The 25,099-nt window shown below is 33.8% G+C and overlaps 11 protein-coding genes across 11 annotated transcripts; 5 read left to right on the plus strand and 6 right to left on the minus strand.

Moving 5' to 3' along the window:
- Positions 1-282: 282 nt before the first annotated feature.
- On the plus strand, positions 283-876 carry DFA_04823 (uncharacterized protein; the record flags this gene model as incomplete). Its single annotated transcript, XM_004360487.1, has 1 exon — positions 283-876. One exon carries the CDS (start codon positions 283-285, stop codon positions 874-876), a length of 594 nt encoding a protein of 197 aa, XP_004360544.1.
- Positions 877-971: 95 nt separating this feature from the next.
- On the minus strand, positions 972-3,192 carry DFA_04824 (uncharacterized protein; the record flags this gene model as incomplete). The annotated part of the gene is made up of 2 exons (XM_004360488.1): positions 972-2,762; positions 2,848-3,192. The coding sequence occupies 2 exons, from the start codon at positions 3,190-3,192 to the stop codon at positions 972-974; spliced, it is 2,136 nt and encodes a 711-aa protein (XP_004360545.1).
- A 283-nt stretch (positions 3,193-3,475) lies between these two features.
- Positions 3,476-6,016, plus strand: DFA_04825 (uncharacterized protein; the record flags this gene model as incomplete). Its single annotated transcript, XM_004360489.1, has 5 exons — positions 3,476-3,783; positions 3,886-4,042; positions 4,131-4,904; positions 5,025-5,594; positions 5,678-6,016. 5 exons carry the CDS (start codon positions 3,476-3,478, stop codon positions 6,014-6,016), a joined length of 2,148 nt encoding a protein of 715 aa, XP_004360546.1.
- A 188-nt stretch (positions 6,017-6,204) lies between these two features.
- Positions 6,205-8,347, minus strand: DFA_04826 (uncharacterized protein; the record flags this gene model as incomplete). The annotated part of the gene is made up of 7 exons (XM_004360490.1): positions 6,205-6,391; positions 6,476-6,941; positions 7,341-7,370; positions 7,413-7,476; positions 7,546-7,761; positions 7,864-8,220; positions 8,345-8,347. 7 exons carry the CDS (start codon positions 8,345-8,347, stop codon positions 6,205-6,207), a joined length of 1,323 nt encoding a protein of 440 aa, XP_004360547.1.
- Positions 8,348-8,580: 233 nt separating this feature from the next.
- DFA_04827 (Arf GTPase activating protein) lies at positions 8,581-10,466 on the plus strand (the record flags this gene model as incomplete). Its single annotated transcript, XM_004360491.1, has 5 exons — positions 8,581-8,686; positions 8,788-9,016; positions 9,161-9,771; positions 9,833-10,249; positions 10,396-10,466. 5 exons carry the CDS (start codon positions 8,581-8,583, stop codon positions 10,464-10,466), a joined length of 1,434 nt encoding a protein of 477 aa, XP_004360548.1.
- Positions 10,467-10,760: 294 nt separating this feature from the next.
- Positions 10,761-12,339, minus strand: ltv1 (uncharacterized protein; the record flags this gene model as incomplete). Its single annotated transcript, XM_004360492.1, has 3 exons — positions 10,761-11,644; positions 11,725-12,112; positions 12,205-12,339. The coding sequence occupies 3 exons, from the start codon at positions 12,337-12,339 to the stop codon at positions 10,761-10,763; spliced, it is 1,407 nt and encodes a 468-aa protein (XP_004360549.1).
- Positions 12,340-12,483: 144 nt separating this feature from the next.
- Positions 12,484-16,349, minus strand: gefQ (Ras guanine nucleotide exchange factor Q; the record flags this gene model as incomplete). The annotated part of the gene is made up of 5 exons (XM_004360493.1): positions 12,484-13,299; positions 13,398-15,869; positions 15,953-16,022; positions 16,142-16,250; positions 16,337-16,349. 5 exons carry the CDS (start codon positions 16,347-16,349, stop codon positions 12,484-12,486), a joined length of 3,480 nt encoding a protein of 1,159 aa, XP_004360550.1.
- Positions 16,350-17,115: 766 nt separating this feature from the next.
- Positions 17,116-19,799, plus strand: abkC (putative protein serine/threonine kinase; the record flags this gene model as incomplete). The annotated part of the gene is made up of 5 exons (XM_004360494.1): positions 17,116-17,129; positions 17,286-18,217; positions 18,287-19,150; positions 19,227-19,559; positions 19,789-19,799. The coding sequence occupies 5 exons, from the start codon at positions 17,116-17,118 to the stop codon at positions 19,797-19,799; spliced, it is 2,154 nt and encodes a 717-aa protein (XP_004360551.1).
- A 62-nt stretch (positions 19,800-19,861) lies between these two features.
- DFA_04831 (uncharacterized protein) lies at positions 19,862-21,341 on the minus strand (the record flags this gene model as incomplete). Its single annotated transcript, XM_004360495.1, has 5 exons — positions 19,862-19,918; positions 20,038-20,662; positions 20,742-20,865; positions 20,941-21,029; positions 21,154-21,341. The coding sequence occupies 5 exons, from the start codon at positions 21,339-21,341 to the stop codon at positions 19,862-19,864; spliced, it is 1,083 nt and encodes a 360-aa protein (XP_004360552.1).
- Positions 21,342-21,496: 155 nt separating this feature from the next.
- On the minus strand, positions 21,497-23,500 carry elp3 (elongation protein 3; the record flags this gene model as incomplete). The annotated part of the gene is made up of 4 exons (XM_004360496.1): positions 21,497-22,805; positions 22,904-22,980; positions 23,069-23,304; positions 23,431-23,500. 4 exons carry the CDS (start codon positions 23,498-23,500, stop codon positions 21,497-21,499), a joined length of 1,692 nt encoding a protein of 563 aa, XP_004360553.1.
- Positions 23,501-23,906: 406 nt separating this feature from the next.
- Positions 23,907-25,078, plus strand: DFA_04833 (uncharacterized protein; the record flags this gene model as incomplete). Its single annotated transcript, XM_004360497.1, has 2 exons — positions 23,907-24,644; positions 24,788-25,078. 2 exons carry the CDS (start codon positions 23,907-23,909, stop codon positions 25,076-25,078), a joined length of 1,029 nt encoding a protein of 342 aa, XP_004360554.1.
- Between the last annotated feature and the right edge of the window lie 21 nt (positions 25,079-25,099).

Raw genomic sequence — 25,099 nt, forward strand, 5'->3', positions numbered from 1 at the left:
CATAAATATGAAAGTCCCCCCCCCAGCTGTAAGTTATTAGATAGAAAATATAATGTTGATCTCAATTTACTGTATTTTTCCCCTTTTTTTCTGTACTTTGTTCTTTTTTTTTACTTTGTCTGTTTTTTTTTTCTTTCCTCAATTCAAAATAAAAGTTCAAATGCTCATTCATTCATTTTGTTTTTTTTTTTTTTTTTAATTTTTTCATGAATTCTGCACTGAATTTGACGTCAAACACAAACACATTTTATCTTTAGTACTCGACTTGATATCATATAGAAAATGTTTGCACTTAAGAGATCGTCTAGTTTATTTTCAACTTTATACATATCATCAGCATCATCTTATGCTCCTACTGCAGCGATTGGTAGTAGTTTGATAACTGGTAGTCTTTATAATAGTCAATCAACATCAACAACAACAACATATAATAATATATTCAGATCGTATTGTAGTACTACTACTACTGCATCATTGGAAGCAACAACTCAATCCAACAACATTGAAAACACCATTCCAAAAAAGAAAAAGATCAAACAATACAAACTAAATACAGTATCACCACTTAAATATCCAATAGTGAATACAATCACCAACATCAACACTGTCAAAGCACTTGGAGGAACAGAAAATTTACCATTCCACTTTGAAAGAACTGATAGTGGTCGTTTAGGTGTTTATAGTGATATTATTAGAAGTAGAAACTGTCAAGAGACTGTTGTTCGCAAATTCTCTGGCAACGCCGACGAAATCATCTCTGAAATCAAAAATATAATTGGACAAGATGTCGATATTCAACAAAGAGAATCATCTATAGTCATAAAAGGAAATTATACTCAACCCATAGTTTTATGGTTAGTTGCTCTAGGTTTCTAAAATTCTAGAAATAAAAATAATAATAATAATCAAAATAATCAAAATAATAATTTTATGGTCATTTTCGATCAAATTATTTGGTAAATGTATTTAAATTAATTAATTTCCATACTGTTATCAATCATCAATTCTTCATCTTGCTCTATTATTGAAGAAATATTCTCTTCCATTTCGTCCTCTTCTTCTTCTTCTTCTTCTTCATCTTCAGAATGATTTTCCAAGTATCCAGCAAGTCTTGTCAATGATTGTTTCATTTTTGATGCAATATCTCCTAGTTCATCCAAGTTGAGATTAAATTTACTATTTTCGTTGTGTTGTTCTTTTTCTTTTCGTTCTGTCAGTTTTTTGATTTGGTAAAGATCCTTTTCCAACTGTTTCTTTTCAACGAGCAATTGTTGGCTCTTTGATGACTCTCCAGAAAATTTATCTTTAAATCTTTGAATTTGGTCCTTTAACTCTCGGATTTCATCTACCATCTTGCTGCTGTCGTCGTCATCCTCCTCCATGATACTAAGCGTATTTTCTGTAAAGTCCCCTGTTGTCAGGCTGTTTGACGCTCCCCCGCCACCACCACCACCACCACCACCACAACTTGATGATGTATCGACACTTCTTCGATCTCCTCTGAGCATAGTTTTGATCCTAGTGGATCCAATGACAAAAGGTGATGTGGCAGGTGTCCATCCACCATTACGAGATTGATATGGAGTTGTTGGTGTTGAAATGGCTTCACTAATATTATCACTGCTATCGCTTTTAATAATATTTGATTCAATGTTGTTGTAGTTGTTGTTATTGTTATTGTTGTTATTATTGTTGTTATTGTTGTTGTCTTGTTTCTTTTTTTTTAATAATTCCGGACTAACTGGGGCAGGTGTTGAAAATGATCTTGACCGAGTAATCATTGATGTTATCGATTGAGCAATTGATGATGGAGTTGTAGGATTATTTGTTGTAGTACTACTTGTTGGGTCCGTTTTCTTTTTAATGGCAACATATTTTTTCTTCAACTTTAGATACTTTTTTTCAAGATCCATTTTAATTTTCGATTCTCTTTCAAAATTTAATTTCATTTGTTTTAATTCCTCCTCTACTGTTAACTGGGTTGGTTTCAATGGAAAAGGTATTGGTGTCGATACATTATTGCCTAAGCTGTCTTTTCTCTTTGATTTAAGTGCAGAGAATGAAAACGATCTGTTTTTGGTTCCTCTTTCACTTGCAGGTGATGATGGTATTGCAAATGTATTGTTATTGTTATTATTATTATTATTATTATTATTACTGCTACTATTTATACTATGATCCAACGGTACAATGATTGTAGAGGATGTTGTTGAAAATTGATTGATTTCTTGTGATGATGATGACAACATTGGATTTGGGTTATTATTTACACTATTGTTGTTGTTGTTGTTGTTGTTGTTATTGTTGTTATTGTTATTATGATAAACATTAAGAGGAGAAAGTGGAGGAAGGAGTAATTCTGGTCTTGATTTTTTTAGAATTGATCGTATGGACTCAACCCATTCATCCATCTCTATCTGATTCCTACATCTAAATATATATTCTTTTTTTTCTCTATTATTTTGATTATTATTTTGATTATTTGAAAGTGGAGAATAATGAAATATTACAAAAGAATATTTCCTATTGATATCTCTATCAACATTGATAATATCAGAGAATGAAATAAAATCACTTGTGCCAGTGTCATTTTCGCTGGTTGTATGCACTAATCTTTGAGAATACAACCTAAGATACCTTGTATCCCATATGTTTGCAAGCGATGATAATTTTTGAACTTTTCCTTCTTTTAGACCTTTGATCGTCAAAAGTGTATTCTTTCTATTTTTAAATCCTGGTCTTCTTTTAATTTGAATGTTATCCTTTATATATATATAAAGAGATGAGGATAAGATATTGGATCATGTGTGCGTGTGTGTGTGTGATAATTGATTCTATTTCACTTACAGAACTATTTATAGAGTACAAAGATAATAATGAGTTATCATCTAACCATTGACCTCCTCCCCTACCTCCATGTTTTGGTTCATTGGAAGAAGAAGAGGAAGATGATGATTTTGAACAAAGGTAAAGACTATATCCAGGTTGAAGAGATCCTAATTGGGTAGCATACTGAATGACATCTGAAACCTTTTGATGGTTATGTATTAATAAGATCTTTGATATGATTGATGAGGTGGGTGGGAATAATAGTTTAACTAATATACCACTACTACTACTACTACTACTACTACCAACACTACCTCCTCCTGCTGCTGCTGCTGTTGTTGTGGTTGAGGTTGAGGTTGGCATGTTTGTTGTATTCATCATGATGCCTAGGCTTGTTGTTGTTGTTGTCAGATGTGAGATTTAAACATCAGATGTGAGCTTAGATTGAAGCATCAGCAAAACACACCAATGTTTTAAAATTGATTTAAAATCAAAAAAATATATAAAAAAAGAAAAAAGCGGGTAAAACTCTTTTCTGAGGGAATCGAGAGAGATGTCTGTCCCTAACAATCTTTTTAATCTCTCTCTCTCTTTAAAAATACACAAATTTTATTAGTATCAACTATAGTTGTTAGAGAGATTAAAAATGGATGAGAAAAGTAGGCTTTTAGATGGTCAGCCTAGAACAAGTAATATTCATCTTGACCAGCATGAAGATGAATACTTCATAGCATCCGATTTAAACAATACAATTGAAATGGTGGCTGATAGTATTCAATCTTCATCATCACACAATAATAATCACTACAAGAGATATAATAGCCAACAAACTTCTACATCAACAACTAATAATATTAATAATAATAATGTACCACTACACAATAGCAGCTTCGTTGATATGAACCCTCTTGGTGGTTCATTAGAAACAATGGAAAAGGGTAGTAATCTAGAATTGTAAGTTACCGTGCCTGTTATGATCGTCCTCCGTCATAAACATAATATTTATATTATCTCTCTCTCTCTCTCTCTCTCTCTATCTACCTAAACATCAATTAGTACCTATTGGTTAATGAAAAAAAGACAATGGTCAAGATTACATAGAGGTACATTCTCTAATGAAAAGAGAGGTTTCTCATTCTTTTGGTTTCTATTCTTTTTATCTGCCTATGGAATCTATCTATTTCTTCAAATATATCATTATAAAAGAGGTGCTGTAAGTATCATTGTCAATGGTTTAACCAAAAACCGAAAGATTCTAATCTATCTATCTCACTTTCTTTCTCTCTATCTCTCTTTTTCAGGGATATATTTTAGAATTTATTTTAATGGGATTTATATCAATATCACTTGGATTATTAGCACCAAGATTTTCATGGGTAGTCCGTGTCGTATTTCTTGAAGTTTATTCAACATTGTATTTATTTTTTATCCTCAATCTCTACTATGAAAAACAATATTATATTCCCTTGCTCACTGTGGCCAGTGGTGCATTGGTTGTCACTATTATCTGCTTCTTTGTCTATCCCTATATTATGAAATGTTACTTTTCAATTACTGGTGCCATTACAATGGCATCGGATAAGGATACCTGGGTCAAAGGTGAATCAAATAGATTCACAATCAAGCAAAGAAATTGTTTCAAAAAACCAACCACTTGTGTATATGAAGGACCTCTTCTCGATGGAAGACCTCACGGTATTGGAACTTGGATGGACACATCCTATCAAGGAGAATTATTGGCTGGATACTGGGAGAATGGTATACCACTTGGTCCATTTGAAAGTACCGAAAACGATACCAGAAGTTTACTTGTCAATCTTCGTATTGTCTATGGCACCAATGGAGGAGGTAAGAGCTGGCTCGATAGAATACCTCTTCACACTGGTGTTGCTGCTGTCGAATGTTGTGTCAGCGGTAACTTTTTCAAAGGATATCCAAAAGTTAGTATGATCAAAGGTCCCGATCATTGTAATTGCAATTACAAAAAGGCATGCACTTGTCTCAAATCACTTTTTGAAAATGGTTCCTATCGTCATATCGATGATGATAAAACTTTATCATCTGTAGTTGTTTCTGTAGATAGAAAATTAGATACATTATTAGTCTCTGGTCATAAACCTAAAAAACATGTAACCATAATCTATATATATATCTATAAAATAGATTTTAATATATATTAATTTTTTATCTTCTAGAAACAAAACACAGTTACAATTCAATTAGTAAAAAATAATCAAGTAAATGGATTGGCTTTGGATTCTCATTGGATTAGCAGTCAAAGTAATGAAGGTTTATTATTTATTCATGGTTATGATCATGATCTAAAGGATTCACTTAAAAGATTTGCACAGTTTCTTGCATTGGGACATTTCCCCAACTATCTCAAGCCATTTGTATTCAATTGGCCAAGTTCAACAAGTTCATTGTTGTACTGGTGTGCTCATTCAATTGCATCAGACAACGACAACCATAGAGATCTGCAAAGATTCATCGAGAGTCTTGGTCATGCAGGTATTAGAACTTTGCATGTTATGTGTCACAGTATGGGTACCAGATTTTTCCTTCGTTCCTTTTCAAAAGTTAAAAAGGCATTCAACAAGAGACAAGTATCACTTTCACCAAATTCATCCCTCGGCAGTATCCCAACAATCAATGAAACCAGAGCTCCCTATAATGATTCTAAAATTAATTTGGCAAATTTAATCTTTTTAAACCCAGATTATGAAATACAAACCTTTAAAAATGATTATGACGAATTAAGAAGTGTAAGTATAAAATTAATAATAATAATAATAACAATTTAAAAGTCATTTATCTCCTTTACTAAATTTATTATTTATCAACTTAGTATTGCCCACGTATAAGTATTTATGCTGATCATAGAGATGTTGCGATCAAGTTGGCATTCAAGATGTTACAAAAACAAAATCTTGGAAATAATATTCAACCAATCCTCAGTGATGACACTGGACAATCATTGGATGTTGACATTATCGATACAGGAGATTTAGATAGTAACATGTCTGAAAGACATCACTCTTTCTTTAATATCAATCGTCTCATGGTTGATGATCTACATGATCTCATTGTCACTGGTAAAAGAGCCGAAGAAAGAACTTCAAGATTAAAATCTGTTGGTGATGTTTATAGATTCTCTATTTTACCTTCATCAGTTGTAGTTGTCTAAATATTTAAATATCCATCATCATCATCATCATCATTATCACCATATCATTATTTGTGTAATAATTTCCAAACGATACTAATAATATAATAATAGTATAATCCTCCTTTTATAGCCAACCATCTCTCATTTCGCCGGCTAGTTTACTCACAAAATAAAATAATCTTTTTGGAAACATTATAAGTTTGCCTTTATTGTTCGATATCATGATCTTGTTGCTCTCCCATCTCCATGTCCCTGTCACGCGATTTTCTTTTCATTTTATATTCTTTCTTTTCTTGGCGTGGTATGACAGAATCACTAATATCACCCAAATATAACCAAGCTATCAACATAATAGTACATATTAATAGGAATATTGGATCGAAAAACCATAAACTATATATAGTAAAACAATTTAATTCAATATATTAATACAAAGATCTCTCTCTTTTTATGTTGCTGCCAAACTTTAAAACTTACATAACCGATAATGAACAATAAAAAGCACGAACACCCAAAGTATAATGATGAGAACCAGCCAACATTATATTATTACAGTAATCAAGACTACACTCTGGATGAAATGGAGCAACATTGATTAAATAGGCAAGATGTGTTTGATAACGTATGCAAGTGACCATACTGAGAAAGGAGAATAGATATATAAGGATTAGTACAAATGCTTTGTACACGAGTATCTCTGAATTACTGGCACCAACTATTCTCATTGAATCCAAAACCTTTGTCAAATTGCCAGAAACAATGATATTTAGAATGAGTACCACCAATGTAATCGATGCAGTTGCCAATAGAGTGGATGACATGACATGATTCCTAAGTGTCTGAATGGCAAGTATGTCTTTCTTTTGTTGTACCATAATCTCGAGCCATTGCTTTCTATGCCTATTATTTCTACCAATCGATGTCACCTCTGGCTCTTTTTTAACTTTTAGAAAAAGAAAGAAGTGATATCCTAAATATAAAACACCTGAAAGAGATAAAAAGATAATATCATATTTTAATCCTTCAATCATCTTTCTCTCTCTCTCTCTCTCTCTCTTTTTCTCCTATCTATTATGGAAATATATATGAATAAATAAAAAATAATAATCAACTACTAAAGTATCATAACATTTGTAAATATTATTTAACTATGAAGATTTTTGTATGTACTATAAAACACACTCGAAAATTTATATGTGTCCCATTTTTTAATGAAAATTCCTACTGTATCAGATCTAGACATTTTTGGATGGGATCTCTCATAAGCTCGACGCTATCAATCTCTCAACTGTAGTAGTTGCTCTGATTTGATAGAATATCTAGATAGGGGGGTGTAATATACAATGTCGGTCAGGCTTTTTCATATTTATTGCTATATAATATATATCGCTTCAAAATGTTCATTTTAATGTACTAAAAATTTTATCACAAGTTTGTCCGAAATCTTTAAACTTTATAATTATCTCTTCTGGCTTTGTCTAGATAGATAAATAGTGGAAAATGATTAGATTGCATTTAAATCTTTTGTTTGTTTTTCAAGTATATACCTGACATTTTTCTGGAAACTCGCTCATCTCATTGAGTAGTGGACGAAGAGATGCCAATTGTGATGCGTATTTGTTTGAAAATTCGGAAAGAATGGCCTGTAGGAATTCCTTTACCTCTTTTTCTTTGTCTGCCTGTTCATAAAATACAGATACTGTAAACTTGTCATTCTTTTCACATGATAATCTAATAGGTGGTGTCGTAGGAGCTGATTTGATCTATTATAATAAATGATGCATGAGATAAATATTTAATATAATAGCTATTATAAAAAGGGTGTGGGTGTAGGATAATGCCCCTACCAAATCTCAAACACATACTCTTTTTGCTGTTGATGAAGATCCAGTACTAGATGGCGTTCTGTGGTGGAAAGAGTGTCTAACATTTGTTGAACTGTTTCCAGCGGCAGCAGAAGGTGTTGTTGTTGTTGTTGTTGTAGATGATGTATTTGTCGTAGACGAGGTGGATGTAGATGAAGAAGATGATGTTGATGTCGATGAAGAGGACAATGCGTTTTGATTAGAGGCAGATAACGGGTTTGGGTGAGAGACTGTTGGTTGCTCAAATAGTACACTCTTTACGAGTCCAGTATCACCAATCTCGTTTGATAGTTTATGAAATGTCAACACCAATTTACAGATACCCTCTGCCACTGATGTACCACTCCACTTCCATATCTTTTCAAAAAAACATATTCCTGTTTGACTATCACAAACATTGACTCTTAATATTGATGCCTAGTGATGTATGGGTTGTAAGTATTGATACTAAAAGAATGTAAACTTTTAACTTTTTCCATACCATTAGTTAGTTCTTCTTCTTCTTCTTCTTTATCTCTAATTCTTCATTCACTAGAATTAATGTATAAAAGAGGGGGTGGGTGATATTTTGCTTTTTTTAATTTTTTGAAAAAAAAAAAAAAAAAAAAATGCACTTTGCGGGAAGTTTCTTCTTTTCCTTTAGTTTATTTGCAATAAAGTAGCAACACTTTGATATTTACTAGTCAACCACTACAACAAAAAACAACAACAAATACAATGCAAGGACAAAAAGACGAAAAAGTAAGTCAAGCTTGTATTGCATACTTGGAGGATTTACTGAAAACAGAGGAAAACAAACAATGTGCTGATTGTAATACTAAAGGTAAAGAAAGAGCAATCAACTTTTTATAAATCAATATTTATCGATTAACTGACACATATCTCCACTACTACGACTACTACTACTACTACAATATTGTTTAGCACCAAGATGGGCATCAACCAATTTAGGTATTTTTATTTGTATGAAATGTTCAGGTATTCATCGTTCATTGGGAGTACACATTTCAAAAGTTAGATCAGTGTCACTTGATAAATGGACACCTGAACTATTAGAGAATATGAAGTCAATGGGTAACAAGAAATCAAACTCTTACTATGAAGAATGTTTACCACCATCCTTTAGAAAACCAGACTCAAATGCCGATGCCTAGTAAGTACTACTACCAATACAAAGAAGAAGATGAAAACTTTAATATCCGTGGAGGGGAGGCAAAGCCAACCAGGCTTTCCAAAAAAAAAAAAAAAAAAAAAAAGAAAAAAAAAAAAATTCTAACTATTTTTTTTTTTCATAAAGTACACTTGAACAATTTATTAGAGGTAAATATGAAAGAAAGGAATTTGTTAGAAGAGAAGGTGGCGGCGGTTCAAACAATGGAAGATCTGCTGGTACTGGAATCCACTCTTTGCCAAGAAGAGGTGGAGGGTTTAGTGAAACAACCAAAAGATTTGAACAAAACGGTAGCCACAACAACAATTACAATGGTCGAAATGAATACAACGGAGGTGGTCGTAATGAATATGGTAGAAACGAGTACGAGGGTGATATGAACAATGGTCGCCATAATAACCGTAACGAGTACAATAATAATAATAATAACGGTCGTAACGATAATAATCACAATAATAATGGTCGTAATGAATACAACCGTGGAGATTATGGTCACTCCAACAATAACAGTGGCAACAACAACAATCATAATAATAATAATAATAATGCGGTAAGAAAACAAAACTTTAATCCAAATTCATTGCCAATGCCAGTGTCCCTACCATCACATATTGCAAACCCATCATCAAACGTTTCTAAAAATACAAACAACAATAGATTGTTGGACGAGGATATTCAATGGCACGAAGCCCCCTCATCAACATCGGCAAGCAACTCGAAACAATTGGTTGATTTTGGTAAGTAACTTTTTTGTTTAAATACCCTGCCACATAGATATATATATTAATTATCTTTTAGATTTCAATGCACCAGCTCAGCCACCAACTCAACCAAAACAAAGTTTTATTTTTGATCCACTCTCTGACCCAAACAATAATACTTTTAATAACAATAATAATAATAATAACTTTAATGGATTTAATAATACTACTATGCCAATCAACAATGGTATGGGAATGAACAACGGTGGTATGATGCCAATGAATAATGGTATGGGAATGAACAATGTTGGTATGATGCCAACAAACAATGGCATGGGAATGAACAATGGTATGATGCCATTGAATAATGGTATGGGAATGAACAATGGTGGTATGATGCCATTGAACAACAACGGAATGGGAATGAATGGAGGAATGATGCCAATGAACAACGGTATGGGAATGAATAATGGCATGGGAATGAACAACAGTGGTATGATGCCATTGAATAATGGTATGGGAATGAACAATGGTGGTATGGTGCCATTGAACAACAACGGAATGGGAATGAATGGAGGAATGATGCCAATGAACAATGGCGGTATGATGCCAATGAATAATAATTCAACTTTTAATGCATTTCTTCCACCAACTGGACAGCATGCTGTCCCCAAAAACATGGTCCACCCAAATACCAACCACCATATCAACAACAACAACAATATGAATAATAACAAACCATCACAATTCGCAACACTAGACAATATGATGTTTACCTCTCCAAACAAATCAACGATGAATCAACCATCTATTCACTCTCCAATAACTAACAGCAACAACCACAACCACAATCACAACAACAACAACAACAATAATAATAATAATAATGGTAGTTTTGGTAATGGATTTGGTGTCATGCCAAACAATACCCCATCAGGATTTGGTATGGTACCAACATCTAACAATTCTACTGGATTTTTTTAAAAGTTTTTGAATAAAAAGTTTGATAATATGAATTAAAATAATTAAAACTGAACAGCGGTGGCTTTATTTAATCTTTGGGCTCTATTGATCTTATTTTGTTTCATTTCTTCGCTCTTGAAAGCCTGTTTCAAATCCTTCTTTTGTTCTCTTGCAGCCTTTTTCAACTCCTTGACGGCCTTTTTTCTTTCTTTCTTGTCTTCTTTGGATTCGTCCTTTTCGATGGCTTCACCGTAATTGATTCTTTCCTCTTCTTCCTCGATTTCTCTTGTTCTTGTTGGGAGGACACCCAAAGGAATGCCAGTCTTTTTCGAGAGTTGGATCTTTTTGATACCCTCTTCTCTGATGGTGGATGGATGGTTATAGATATTGGTGTAGGTGGTGAGAATGGTTTCACAGTCCCATACCTCACGATCCTCTCCTTCGTCTTCATCCTCTGATGATGAACTTTCCCAATCTCTTTCAAGGATTTCTATTTTCTCTTGGGCAGTGAGCGCAATGGTTGGATCCTCTCTCTTTAATTGAATGAGTTGATCGATAAATGGTGTATGGTTCTTTTTGTATTCATCCATGAATTCATCAAATACTTGTTCATATTGATCGGTAGAGAATTGACCACGAGCAACGTCTCTGTCTAATTCTCCAATTTCGTCATCATCATACTCCTCGAGGGCAGCCTCAAAGTCAGCCTCCAACTCTTCATCTACATGTCTTCCGGCAATTCGGTCACCTTCATCTTGTTCGTCATCATCCAATAATTCCAAACTTTTTAATTTACGTCTTGCTTCTTTTACTTGTTCATCCAATCCATCGAGGTTTCCTCCGTTGGCTTGTAAAATAAAATCATCATCCAAATCTTCAAATTCTCCATCATCACTTCCCATTGCATCAATCAAATCACTATCAACAACTCCTGATAATTCCTTTTCTATAAAGGATTAGAAAAAAAATAAAATAAAAATATTAAAATCAAGGTAATCCCAAAGTAAGACTTCTTTTTTAACATACCATTTTTTACATAATGTTTACTAATTTCCTCTAGACCGTACATATAGGGAGTTGGTTCACTTTCTCTAATAAGACCTACAATTCCTCCCTTTACATTCTTTAAAGTGCTTAGGTCATAAACGGCTGGAATAAAAATACCACCACCAATTGGTTTCAAATGTTTTGAATAGTCGTACCCATCTTTTCTAAATCCAATCAAATGTAAATCGTCGTCTTCTTTTTTCTTTTTGCCATCTTCTTGGTCGTCGTCGTTCTCTTCTTGGTCATCTTCCTGATCATCGTCGTATTCTTCTTGGTCGTCGTCATAATATTCGTCGTCATCGTCGTCATAATATTCATCATCCTCATCATAATCTTCATCTCCTCCTGCTATTCTACGACTATTATTCTTATATAAATCAAAATAAATTAGAACGGGTTAGCCTTTTTCACAGACCTGTTATTGCCTCGGACTTTCCTTCCTCCTTGATGTCTACATACATTTTGTTTAGTACTTTTTTCTTGCTTTTGTTTTTGAACCAATTCATTGATAGATCTACCTTGTCTATCAACAGCACTGTTTCTATATAATGTATATGTAACTCTATCTTTTCTATCAACAAATGATTTTGACATTCTCTACGACTACTACTATCTATTATCTTTTCAAAAGTAATCAATAAGAGAACTCTTTCGATTAAAAAAAAAAAAAAAAAAGGATCGTTCGTTTTTTTTTTTTTTTTTTTATATTTAATTTTTATTAATTTTTTTTTAATTGTTTTAGCTAGCAATTGAAGATTCTCTTGGTTCAGCCACCAAAGACAATTTGAAACAATCAGATTCGGTTATAATCTTGTGATTATTTAACAAAGGTGCTGTTACCTCTGGTGCTGATTGTAAATTGTATGGTTGTTGTTGGTAGCGTTGAATTTCTTTGATTACCTCTGCGACCATTCTGCACTTGAAAAAGTTTGTAAAACCATTTTCCAATTTGTCTGGATTGCCTTCTTCGATGAATGTCAAATCACTGAGATGAACACCGAGGTAGGGGATGCATGGTGGATTTGCATTGTGAATCTCTTCACGATAGGCCGAGAATGAGAGATTGGGTGATGTCAAGGCAACAAACTCGTCAAATTGCTTTTGTTGTTGCTTTGAGAGTTCACTCCATGTCTTTTGGAGTCTATTGACAGAGGCCGATAACAAGGCAGATACGACAACAAAACAACAATTAAAGTTGTTGAGTTTACGAAGTTCTTCACAAAGCTTAATAAAACGTTTGAGATGTTGACCACGTTTCTTAACATTGTTTTCTCTGACCAATGTCACAACCACCCAATTACTGACTTCGTTGAATCGATAAATCATCTTTAAAAGATTTGGTGATCTCTTTTCCTTGTCACTCTTTTGCCACGATAGTGAAAGTAATTCTTTGGATGCAATCGATCGGAACAAATCAAATTCAATAATCGTCAATTGTCTTGCCAATTCAGTTGGATCTACATCGTCAAACGTGACAATTGGTACTTTTGGTATGATCAATGGTGGTGGTTTTGTACCAAATGTTGTTAATTTGGTAATATTTACTCCAGTAACCTAAAATAAATAAATAAAATAATAGAAAAAAAAGAAAGAAAAGGTTAGTTATTTTGTTTGTTTGTTTTTGTTTTTTTGTTTTTTGTTTTTGTTTTTACCTTTTTATCTAAAGCTCTTCTTAATAAATTATTTAACTTTTCATCTTTACAATTTGAAATAAAGGTATCATATTCTTGTAAGAGTTCAGTATCGAAATCGTGGAAAAAGAAATCGACCCATCTCTTTAAAAAGTTGCAAATTCTTAATCTTATTTTCTTCTTTCCAAGGTTTTCTTGTTCTACTTGGAATTGCTTCTCCGAGTCTGCTCCCTCTTCTGAAGTAGCAGTATTGTCATTATAGGTCTTTGTCAGACGTTCCAAGACATACTTGGAAGTTGTAAAAGATCTATAGGTTAAAAGGAATGTATCGACATAGTCGGATACAGATCCAATAATATTCTTGTTGTAGAGACGTTCGATGAGCTTCTCTGTGGTTCCACCCTTGATAATTTCCATCTTTCCATTAAGTTCACTGAATATGATACCTTCTTCTTCGATTTGATGCTTTTCACTTTTAGCTTTGGCTGCCAACATCTCATCGAATCTGGCTGTCAATGACTTTTTATCGACCATGAGAGAATCTACCATTTTTTGGTACTCTTCTACGCGAATTGCCAAAGCCTTGTTCTCCTCGACAATATTCAACACATTGTTGAGTGTAAAGATTTCAGACAACATTCTTCTTTCCTCTCGTTTGCATACTTCATATTGGTGTCTGGGAGTGAGTGCCATAAACGAGCTGTTTACAAAGGTTGGTGACTTGTCAAGCTCTAGTAGCTCGTCATACAACATGAATGATTTGTATTTCTCGGGATACGTAAAATTAATACGTTCCTTGATAATCTTTCTGTCCTTGTACAAGAATTCTACTTGTTTGATGACATTCATCAATTCTTCGTTTGTAAGCTCGTCGTCTCCTCCTCCTCCTTGGTATTCAACTTCGTCGCCGTATCCTCCACTGGCAGAAAGTGCAGATCCCTCTGCACCCCTATCTCCGCTGCTTGTCAGTTCACCGTTTTGACCTTCATAATCCTCATTGGACAAGAGATCTGGTGAGGAATTTGTTGGCTTGGAAATATACTTGATACTGGTCGAACCTTTGAGTTTTCCACTGCTTATACTGCCACTATTGTTGATGCTATTCATTGATGGCGATGATGTTGGTGACGATGGAGTACTTGAAGTCATATGTTTGGTGGATTTTGAGGTTAAAGAGGTCTTGCTAAAGAACTTGGCCAAACTATGCTTGGTGCTCGATCTAGGCTTCTTGACAACTGGTGCAGTATTTGAATTACCATAGGCGTCAATATACATTGGAGGTGATCCTGCTATCATTGTGCCATAATGATCCCTATCTCTATTAACTATTGGTGCAATTGGGATAGTATACGATGTTGAGTATCTGTTATTAACTTTTGTTGTTGTTGGGGTCGCATTAGAGACTGTTGATTGTGATACATTATTCTGATTATTATTATTATTAGTTTGAGATGTTGTCATATTATTTTGATTTGTTGGAGAATGACTATTAATACAATTGTTGTTTTCGACTTGTGTTGGTGGTGACGGTGTTGTTGTTGTTAAATTATTTTCATTTATAAGTGAAGGTGCAGATAATGATGTATGCAACAATTGTTGTCTAGGTGATGGATGGTTTTCTTGTTCTTGTTGTAGAGTTTGTGAAGATGTAGACGTAGGCAACTCTTCATAGTCACCACAGATACTTGGATCATTTTCAAAATCAATTGGATGTGAAAGAGTCATACCCTTTACTCTTGGGGGTGGAGCCGGTGGCTGAGGTTTGGGGTATCCAGTACTGGAATTTAATGGTGATGGTTCCGGTGTAGTTGATTTAACTTGTTGTTGTTCAACAACATCGTTGTTGTTATTATTAATCGTTGTTGTTGTTGGTGATAAGTTATTATTATTATTATTATTATTATTATTATTATTATTATTATTATTATTATTATTGTTGTTGTTGATACGATTAATGTGTGGCTCTAAAGAATCATAAGATTCTTGTTTGATCATCTTTCTTGCTGGAAGAGGAGGAACACCAAATGCAGTAGCTGTTGATGGCTTTAAAACAGGCATTGGAGGTGGATGTTGAGGAGGGGATGATGCAGTAGTGGTAGTGGTAGTGGTATTATTATTATTGGAATTGGATGCCTTGTATGATACATTCAAAGATGATGAAGATGTTGTAAAGGGTGGTGTTGTTGGTGTTGGTAGAGGTGCACGTTTTACGATAGCAGGTGATTTAGAAGGTGAGGTACTTGGTTGATGAGGTTCTTTCTTTATCGTGCTGCTAGGAGGAAGAGGAGGAGGAACACTGGTAGTAGATGTCAGTGCAGAAGCAGCTGTTGATGACGAAGATGCAGTCAATGACGATGATTGATGTTTCATTAGGGTATGCAAGTATTTAACGACCAAATGATCTTTATCCTCCAATATGAATTCATGTATCTTGGATGATCCTTCAATTAATCCCATCGATTCACATGCTTTTCCAAATGCAATTAAATTTTCCTATTATATCGAAAAAACAGCAGCAAAGTTAGTACATTTGATTCTCAAAGTTCCTAAAACAACAACAACAACAAACAACATACTCTTTGTGCAAATAAAGAATTTGTAGTATTTATCTTTTTTACACTATTTGCTTTGATATAATTTACAAGTCTAGATAGATAGATGGATGGAGTTGAAAAAGAGAAATGAGAAAAGAATTAATAAAACTACAAATTTCAATGTGTCTATATATTTATATATAAATATATTGTTTGGTCACTACTACTCACTTGCACAAGGCAACACCAGATTTCAATTGTTCACAGAATGGACCTCCCCCAACAACAAATAATACATTGTTTTGAGTGATTTGGCCTACCCATTCACAAACTTGTTTTTCTAAAAAGATAATAGAAAGTTGCTATTAATAGTCTTGTCTTCTTTTGATGTACATTATTGTTGTTTGGTCTAATATGTTTGCTTACCTTGATCACTCATTATTCATTCAAAGTAAGGGAAATATATATCTTTTTGATTTGTTAGTACTATGTGCTTCTTCTTCTTTTTCTTTTGTTGGTTTGGTTAATTATCGATTATTATACACTTGTTGTTGTTGTTGTTGTTGTTGTTGTTATTGCTGTCGTAACAAAAATAAATAAATAAATAAATAATAAATAGAGAAATATATATATACAAGTGTTTGGGGGTGGTGTTGGTGGGTTGATGTTGTTAGTGTTGGTGGCCTCGTTATTGATCTATTAATGTTTCTGTTTGCTCTTGTTGTTGTTGTTGTTGTTGCTGTTGTTGTTGTTGTTGTTGTTGTTGTTGTTGTTGTTGTTGTTGTTGTTGTTGTTGTTGTTGTTGTTGTTGTTGTTGTTGTTGTTGTTGTTTTTGTTATATGTGCTGATATAATAGAGAATGATCACCCTCCACTTTTAGTAAAGGAGGGACAAAAGTAAAAGTTAATAATAAAACAACACAACAAATACTAATAATATTCAAAGACAAACAAAGTTAGACCTTTTGGAGGCGACATTCTTAAAAAAAAAATAAAAAAAATTCACCCCAACTGGTGAAAAATCTTTTGGATCGATGTACCCCAATAATCTAGGATATCTTTTTTATTTTATAATTTATTTGGTTATAAAGTATCTATAAAAAATTTACTTTAATTTGGTAATTATCATTGCTCAAATCAATATTTGTAAATATTGATTTTTTTTTTAAAATAATTCTAAAAAATAAAAAATAAAAAAAAAATAAAATGGCTGTTCCCAAGTCAATTTAAATTTCAGGTGTCGGAATGTTCATCTGTTATTGCAATCAAATAATAATAATAATAATAATAATAATAATAATAATAATAATAATAATAATAATAATAATAATAATAATAATAATTTACCTTTTATGAATGCAGAGATTTATTTGCAGGTTAACAGCTTCTTGCTCTGCGGTAAAGTCTACTGTCGTTCCTTTATCAAAATTGACATGTCAATATAATAGTTCTACACTACTTTCATCTTCCTCTTCCTTTTTCTCTTCTTCTTATTCTTCTTCTTCTTCTTATTCTTCTTCTTCTTCTTCTTCTTCTTCTTTATTTTCTGCTGCTGCTGGAAACAAAACAACATTCGATAGATTACTATTAAATCCATTATCTACAGTACAAAATACCACGCATACATCTATTCATTCTTTTCTTTTATCAAATAATATTAATCATCAACAAAAGAGATTATTATCATCATCATCATCATCATCATCATCATCACTTAAGAATAGTAATAGTAATAATAAAAAAGAACAAGAAAATAGAGATGATGAAGGTGATCAAGGTACAACGGGAGCATTCCTGTTTGACATTCCAACAGGAATATTGGCACTAATTGGATTGACAGTTTTAACCAGTTCGATCTATTACAATATGATGAACGAAAAATATAAACAAACAGATCAATCATCGTCGTCGTCGTCATCGTCATCATCATCTGACCATCAACCAAGAGATGTTTTACTATCACCTCCATCTGTTGTGGGTATACTCTCACCAGTCTATCTAAGCCCAGAAGAGGCAATTAAAGAGTTGACAGAAGAACCAATAAGCATAAGAGAGACACTACTTCGAATTGTAAAGTTGGGCATCATTTTTATGCCCTCAATATTGACAAGTCCTCTCTTGTTGATACCAGGAGGAGATGGCCTTTGGTGGCGTCTCTTACTTTGTAGCATAGAGTTTAGTGGTACCTGTTGGATCAAATTTGGCCAATGGGTTAGTACAAGACCAGACTTGTTCCCCGTCTTGTTGTGTCAAAAATTTTCTTTATTGCACAATCAATGTCCATCACATTCTTTTGAATTTACAAAGGGTATGTTAACAATCACGAAAAGACAAAACACTACTACTACTACTTCTTAATTAACACTTTTTCTTTTAGAAACCATTGAAAGTAATTTCAATAGTGAATTAAAAGATTTATTTGTATATTTTGAAAAGGAACCAATGGCAAGTGGTGCTGTAGCACAGGTACATAAAGCAGTTATTAGCGATGGCTCTGTGGTTGTCGTAAAAGTGCTTCATCCAAATGTTAAATATTATATAAAGACAGACTTTACCATCATCTATACTGCGTTGTGGGCATTCAGCAAAATACCAGGAATGAAATGGCTTTCATTGCCAGAGTCTATTTTGGAGTTTGGAAAGTCAATGATGAAGCAGGCCAATCTCTGCCAAGAGGCATCACACTTGAACACCTTTATTGACAACTTTAAAAACAACAATGAAGTTGTGTTTCCTAGACCATGTTATCCATTGGTATCACGTGATGTTCTTGTAGAGACATTCGAGCCTGGTACTCCAATTATGCAATACATCTCTACCAAAAACCCATACAATCCTACCCTCGCCAGAATTGGTTTAGATGCTTACATGCAAATGATGCTTGTAGATAATTTTATACATGCAGATCTACACCCTGGAAATGTACTTGTAAGAGATTCAAGTATTCCAATAGATCATACCTTTTATCCAATATTCTCCAACAACAACTCACCTGCTGGAAACAATATTACTCAAAATAGAAAGTTTTTCCAACTTCATTCAATCGATCTTGTAGAACGCCAAAAAAATTCATTGCCAAAGTTAATTCTATTGGATGTTGGACTGGTTACAGAACTAGAGGACCAGGATAAATCGCACTTTAAGGAGCTTTTTGTCGAGGTTGTTAAAGGAAATGGTAGAGCAGGTGCAGAACTTATTATTAAATATGCTAGAGAAGCACAATGTTCAGAGGAAGAAATGTGTAAGTAACAACAAAAAAAAAAAATATATGACATTAACAAAAAAACTAACCAACTATCAAATTTTTTAAAATATAGACGAATTTAAAGAAAGAATGGGGCAAATATTTAATCATGTCCAAAGTAGTAAATTAAGTGAGGTTCATGTTGGACAGTTATTGGGAGAGATATTAAGTTTGGTTAGAGAATACCATGTAAAGTTGGAGAGCAATTTCGCAACCTTGGTTATGGGTACCATCATTTTAGAAGGACTTGGAAAACAATTGGACCCAAATCTTTCACTTTTAAAAGCAGCCGTACCGTTCCTATTCCATCGACAAACATCATATATTCTACCAGAATTTTTTAGATTCCTAGTTAGACCCAAGGCACCAATACCAGTACCAAAAGAACAACAACAACAACAAGATGGTAATCAACAAAACAACCCACCCCAAAACTCGTAATCGTAATTGGAAATCTGGTGATTATACCAATAAATTGGTAGTAAATATTTACTGTTTTATTGTTTCCTTGTGAGATCTTGTGTTGGTTTTCCAAAAAGAAGAATGTTACTTGCGTTTTTGATGGTCCAAGTGGGATTATTATTATCTATGGTGGATAAATCACTTTTTATCTTTGTACGAGTATTTTTAAATAGTAAATTTATAATAGTATTGAATGTACCTACACATAATTGGGTACTTGCCATTCGATTCCTATTTTATATCATGTTAATGAACACTACTTGTCTTTGAAGTGTAGCGTGGCAATAATGCTCTTTTTTCCTCCTATAAAATGATCAAAGGATGAATTTAGTATACTGTCTCTGTCAAATGAATCAAAAGCAATCCAAGATCTAAATTGAGTGAGAGTTTTATAGATAGAAGAAAGAGGTGAGAGTACTTACCATTGACACAAATTCATCATCATAAACGAGATGGGTTTCGATAGGTCCCGTTGGGTTTTGAACAACAACCGCTGCTGCTGCCTTTACTATACCGCCACTTGTAGCAACGGCCGTTGGTTGATTAGTTTGTTGTATAGGGGGAGGTGGTGGAGGAGGTTGTAGTAGTGGTAAGGAGGAATCCGATCCATTGGCGTGATACTCGAGTGTCGTTGATGTTGGAGGTGGAGGTGGTGGTGGCGGAGAAATCTTACTGTTGGAGAGTGGTGGAGGAGGTGGTGGTAGAATATTTGATGGAGAATTTGATGATGGTGGTGGTGGTGGTGGTGGCGGTTGCTGATGCTGATGTTGATGCTGTTGTTGAATATTATTTACATTTGCCATAGGATGGGGAGGGTACGGCATATTTGGTGGTGGTGGTCGGAAGTTTGGATTTGGAGGACCGCCATATGGTGGTTGCTTGTAAGGACCACCTCCATAGGGTGATGGTGGAAATTTATGATATGGTCCACCTGGTGGTGGTGGTGGAGGACCAGAGAAATTAAATCCAACTGGTCCACCTCCAAGTGCTGATGATGGGGGTGGAGGTGGCTGATAATTGTATGGATTATTATTCCAAGGACTTGGTCTAAAAATAAATAAAAGAGGAAACAATATTGGTTAGAGTACAGAGGAGGAGGAGGAGATTAAATATTAAATATACCTACACTACTGGTGGTGGATAACCAGGAATAAGTGATGGACGACCACCTCCATAAGGAGGTGGAGGAATAGCACCTGCTCCAAATGAAGGTGCAACACCATCTTGTTTTACTCTTTTTATATCACGATCTATTATATATTTAAATGATGAAATATTGTAAGTATATATATTGATTTCTTTGTAAACAACAAGATTATACATACCATCGATGCTTTCTGTTTCATCAGGAATACCCTCCATTCCATATATTTCATATTCTACAGAATCTCTTCCTGGTTTTGAATTTGGTACTCTAAATGTCATTAATATATAGAGAAAAGGTTAGTTTTATTAAAAATATATATCTCGCCCCCATCTCTATCTCTCCCATCTCTCTCTCTCTCTCTCTCTATCTATCTCTTTCTTATAATAATTACTTTGTTAAAACCTCTTTATGTACTGTTTGAACGTGCACTACCATTCCAGAAGCACTTGCTAGCTTTCTATTACAATGGGGACATTTAAAGTGTTTTGCTTTTTGGTGTTGTATTAGAATCTTTTCATCTTCAAAGGTTCTATCACAATACCAACAAAATGGTTTATCTGATGCTTTCTTCTTTCCCATTGTTTGTAATGGTATATATATAAATATATATCGAAATATGACACAATCATTTCACATGTGGATGAACACCTCGAAAAAAAAAAAAAAAAAAAAAAAAAAAAAAAAAGACGAAACAGTATTAATAATTAATTATTTTTTATTTATTTAATATTTATTTATAAAAGACTACGAGACATGTATGGACCATCTAATTCATAACCAAGTTTTCTATAATAATGACGAGTACCAACACCAGCAATGACAGCCAATTTAGTTGATCCATGTTCTTCTCTTGATATACGTTCTGCTTCTTCCATCAATAGTGTACCGTATCCTTGATGTTGGAATTTAGTTGGATCTCTATTGTGAATGGGTACAACACTACCATAGACATGAAGTTCTCTTACGATAGAACAGTTTTCTTTTAATTCTGGACGGAATGTTGCCTCTGAACACTTTCTTAGACGAAGAAGACCAATGAGAATATCTTGTTTTGGATCTTCATAAGAGAGGAATGTCTCCCAACCACCATTGGCCATGTAGTCACGACGAATCAATTCTACTTGATCTGGTTTGATCTTGTGATGCACCTCTTGAATACCAACCTCTCTTGTACGAACATCACGACACTTGGTACCAAAATCCTTCATACGTGCCAAACACAGCTCTCTAAGATTTCCATACTCTACACCTGAAGTGACGAGTGGCATTGGAATATCACGTTGAATACGATAAATACGTGTCCAAGGTGGTACGAGTGCCAAAATCTTTGCAATGAGATCTACAAGAGCATCGGGTGCATAGTTTTTGTAGGTACCAGTCTTCCAAAGTTCATAGAGACCTGTACCTCTAATGACAAGTGTTGGATAAATCTTGAGACCATCGGCACGGAAATCTGGGTTCTCGAAAAACTCCATGAATCCATAGATATCTCTCTCCATACCCATATTGGGAAGATCTGGCATCATGTGTGCTACCACTTTGAAACCACTATCTTTGGCCAATTGGAAACTTTCAAGTGTAGCTTTGACAGTATGTCCTCTATTAGTGTCACGTGCAATATCTTCATAGACTGATTGAACACCAATCTCTAGACGAGTACAACCATAGGTAAGCATATTGGAAAGATGAAGTTTGAGACAATGATCTGGACGTGTCTCTATAGTGATACCGACACACTTTATGTTACTCTGTTCAGAGTATTTTACAGCTTCAGCTACATTGTTTGATGTATGTCCACTGAGTGCATCATGAAGATTTCTAATAAAATAGTCTCTATAGTCTGCTGGAAGAGACATAAATGTACCACCCATAATAATAAATTCTACTTTTTCAACACTATGTCCCAAACGTTTCAATTGATCGATACGACTCTTTGTTTGCAAATATGGATTGTATCTTGCTCTAATTGCTCTCATTGATGTTGGTTCATAACCTGTATATGATTGTGTACTATATTCAAAATCTGAATCTGGTCCTCCTGGGCTATAAATATAAATAAATAAATAAATAAATAAATAAAAAAGTGTTGGGTTAGTAATCTGTGTGTTAGTGTTTGTGAGATGATTGCAGTCTCTACTTACCAATATATACAAATATTACCTGTCATTGCAATGTGTGGACATCTATGTGGTTTACACATAACAGCTACTACTGCAATCTATAATAGATAGATAGATAGATTAGAAAGAAAAAGAAACAAGAATGAATAAATGAAAATGAATGATCGACCGATAGAGATAACATACACCTGATGCAGTTCTAACAGGCTTTGCTTTTAATGCAGGTAATAAAGCAGCTTTGTAATCCTCTGGGATTGCAGAGATAATATCAACTGTTTTGGGTTGTTCTGATAAAGAGTTTCTTTGTGCAACCTCTGTCTTTAACTTTAATAGATTGACTTGTCTTCCATCTTTGTAGGCATTGATCAATGCATTTACAATCTCACCGATTGTCTTTGTAAATTGTGGTGTTCCTTTTCCGACTGTGTGTGGGTAGATAGATAGATATAGGTAGGTAGTTAGGTAGGTGGGCGATGGTACAGATAATGATTAGTTGTCTTGATGCCCGTTGTTGCTGTCTTTGTTTTTGTCTACTATCAAACACATACAAACAGGTTTAATATTCTTTGTTTGAGTAGCTGCTTGCTTTGCACCTCTAAAATCTCCAATGTGTGACATTTGAGCAATAAAGGTTAGATAGAGTACTGTCTATTGTGTTTTATATAACTTTAAAATCTCTACAAACTTTGATCGACTGCTATTGACAGAGGGCTTTTCTTTGGAATAGAATTTTTTTTTTTTTTAATAGTTGTGAAAAAAGAAAGATAATAATAAATTGTTTTTAATTTAATTTATAAATCCGTTGGACACACCCTAAATACTATTAATATTAATTTTATTATAGTTTGGATCCAAAGTAGTCAGTAAGTTCACAACCATAGTTGGAAGAACACCGAAACATGAGGAAGAGCTTTCGTTTTTTTTTTTTTAATTTTTTTTTTCGTCTTCCTCTGACCGGTCATCATCAAGCAAGCTTGATTGCTTGATTGAGGTTGGAAGAAACAATAAACAACAAATAGAAACAATGATTATATCAAAAAAGGTTGTATCATCATCAAACTTGTTAAAGAGATTTATTGTTAGTAGTACAAATAACTATGGCACCAATAATAATCAAATATATACAACCAACAACAACAGAAATATAATTTGCAAATACAATAGTAATATCCATTCGGTATCATCAAGATATTACTCAACCAACAACAACAAAAAAGAAGAACAAGAAGAAGAAGAAGAAGATGGAGTCGATGATGACGGTATCGATGTAAAACAAAGAGAAAGAATTAGAAGAGCAATGTTGGAAAAGGTAGCTGCCTCTCATAAAAAGTCAACTGAAACCTTACAAGCACACAACCTAAACAACAACGACAAAACTAATACTACTACTACTACTGCCAAAGGTAACACCACTACCACCAAACAAGATGAAATAGACCAAGACGAAAACAACACTGACCAAAAGGACAAGGAACAAGGACAAGCCGAAGGAGAAAAGAAAGAGGAAAAAGTGTACGACAGAGACAACTTTGCTCATTTCTCTCAAACGAAATTCATTTATACTATATTTGGTGCTAGTTTGCTTACGATGATTGGTTTTGCCATTCGTGGAGCTTTATCTGATGGAAGTTCATTCCAAATGCCATACGACAATAATCTCATTCTTCGTGACATCTTTGATGATTATCATAATCTCTATGAAGATTGTGAAGAGTTTAAAAAGATCATTCCACCACAATCAACTGCTATCGTTGATAAATTTGTATGTACCAACAACAATAACAATAACAACAACAACAACAACAACAACAACAACAACAACAACAACAACAACAACAACAACAACAACAACAACAACAATAACAAGGTTACTAATAATACTTTCTATCAATGTCTAATCTATAGATTCAAGTTGAAGTACAAAAAGATACATTATCATTTACTATTCCAATTCTTCAAAAAGCTACAATGTCACTTGTTGCTACCTACAATATCGATTTCTACAAGGAGGGAGATGTCTTTAAGTGTTCCAATCTCTACCTTGATGTAGTCAATGGTAAACACTTTGTCATCGATCATCCAAATCATGAATACAACACAACATCACCTAAATATACATTATCGATGCTCATGAACCAACATGAGAACCTAGAAAGACAAAAGAAATTAATGGAAGAAAAAGAAGCTGCTCATTAAATATATCCCTGACCAAAATAT

This window comes from Cavenderia fasciculata, assembly GCF_000203815.1.
Source record: "Cavenderia fasciculata unplaced genomic scaffold Scf_Dfasci-G-o-80e12.f1-5, whole genome shotgun sequence".
Lineage (NCBI taxonomy): Eukaryota > Evosea > Eumycetozoa > Acytosteliales > Cavenderiaceae > Cavenderia > Cavenderia fasciculata.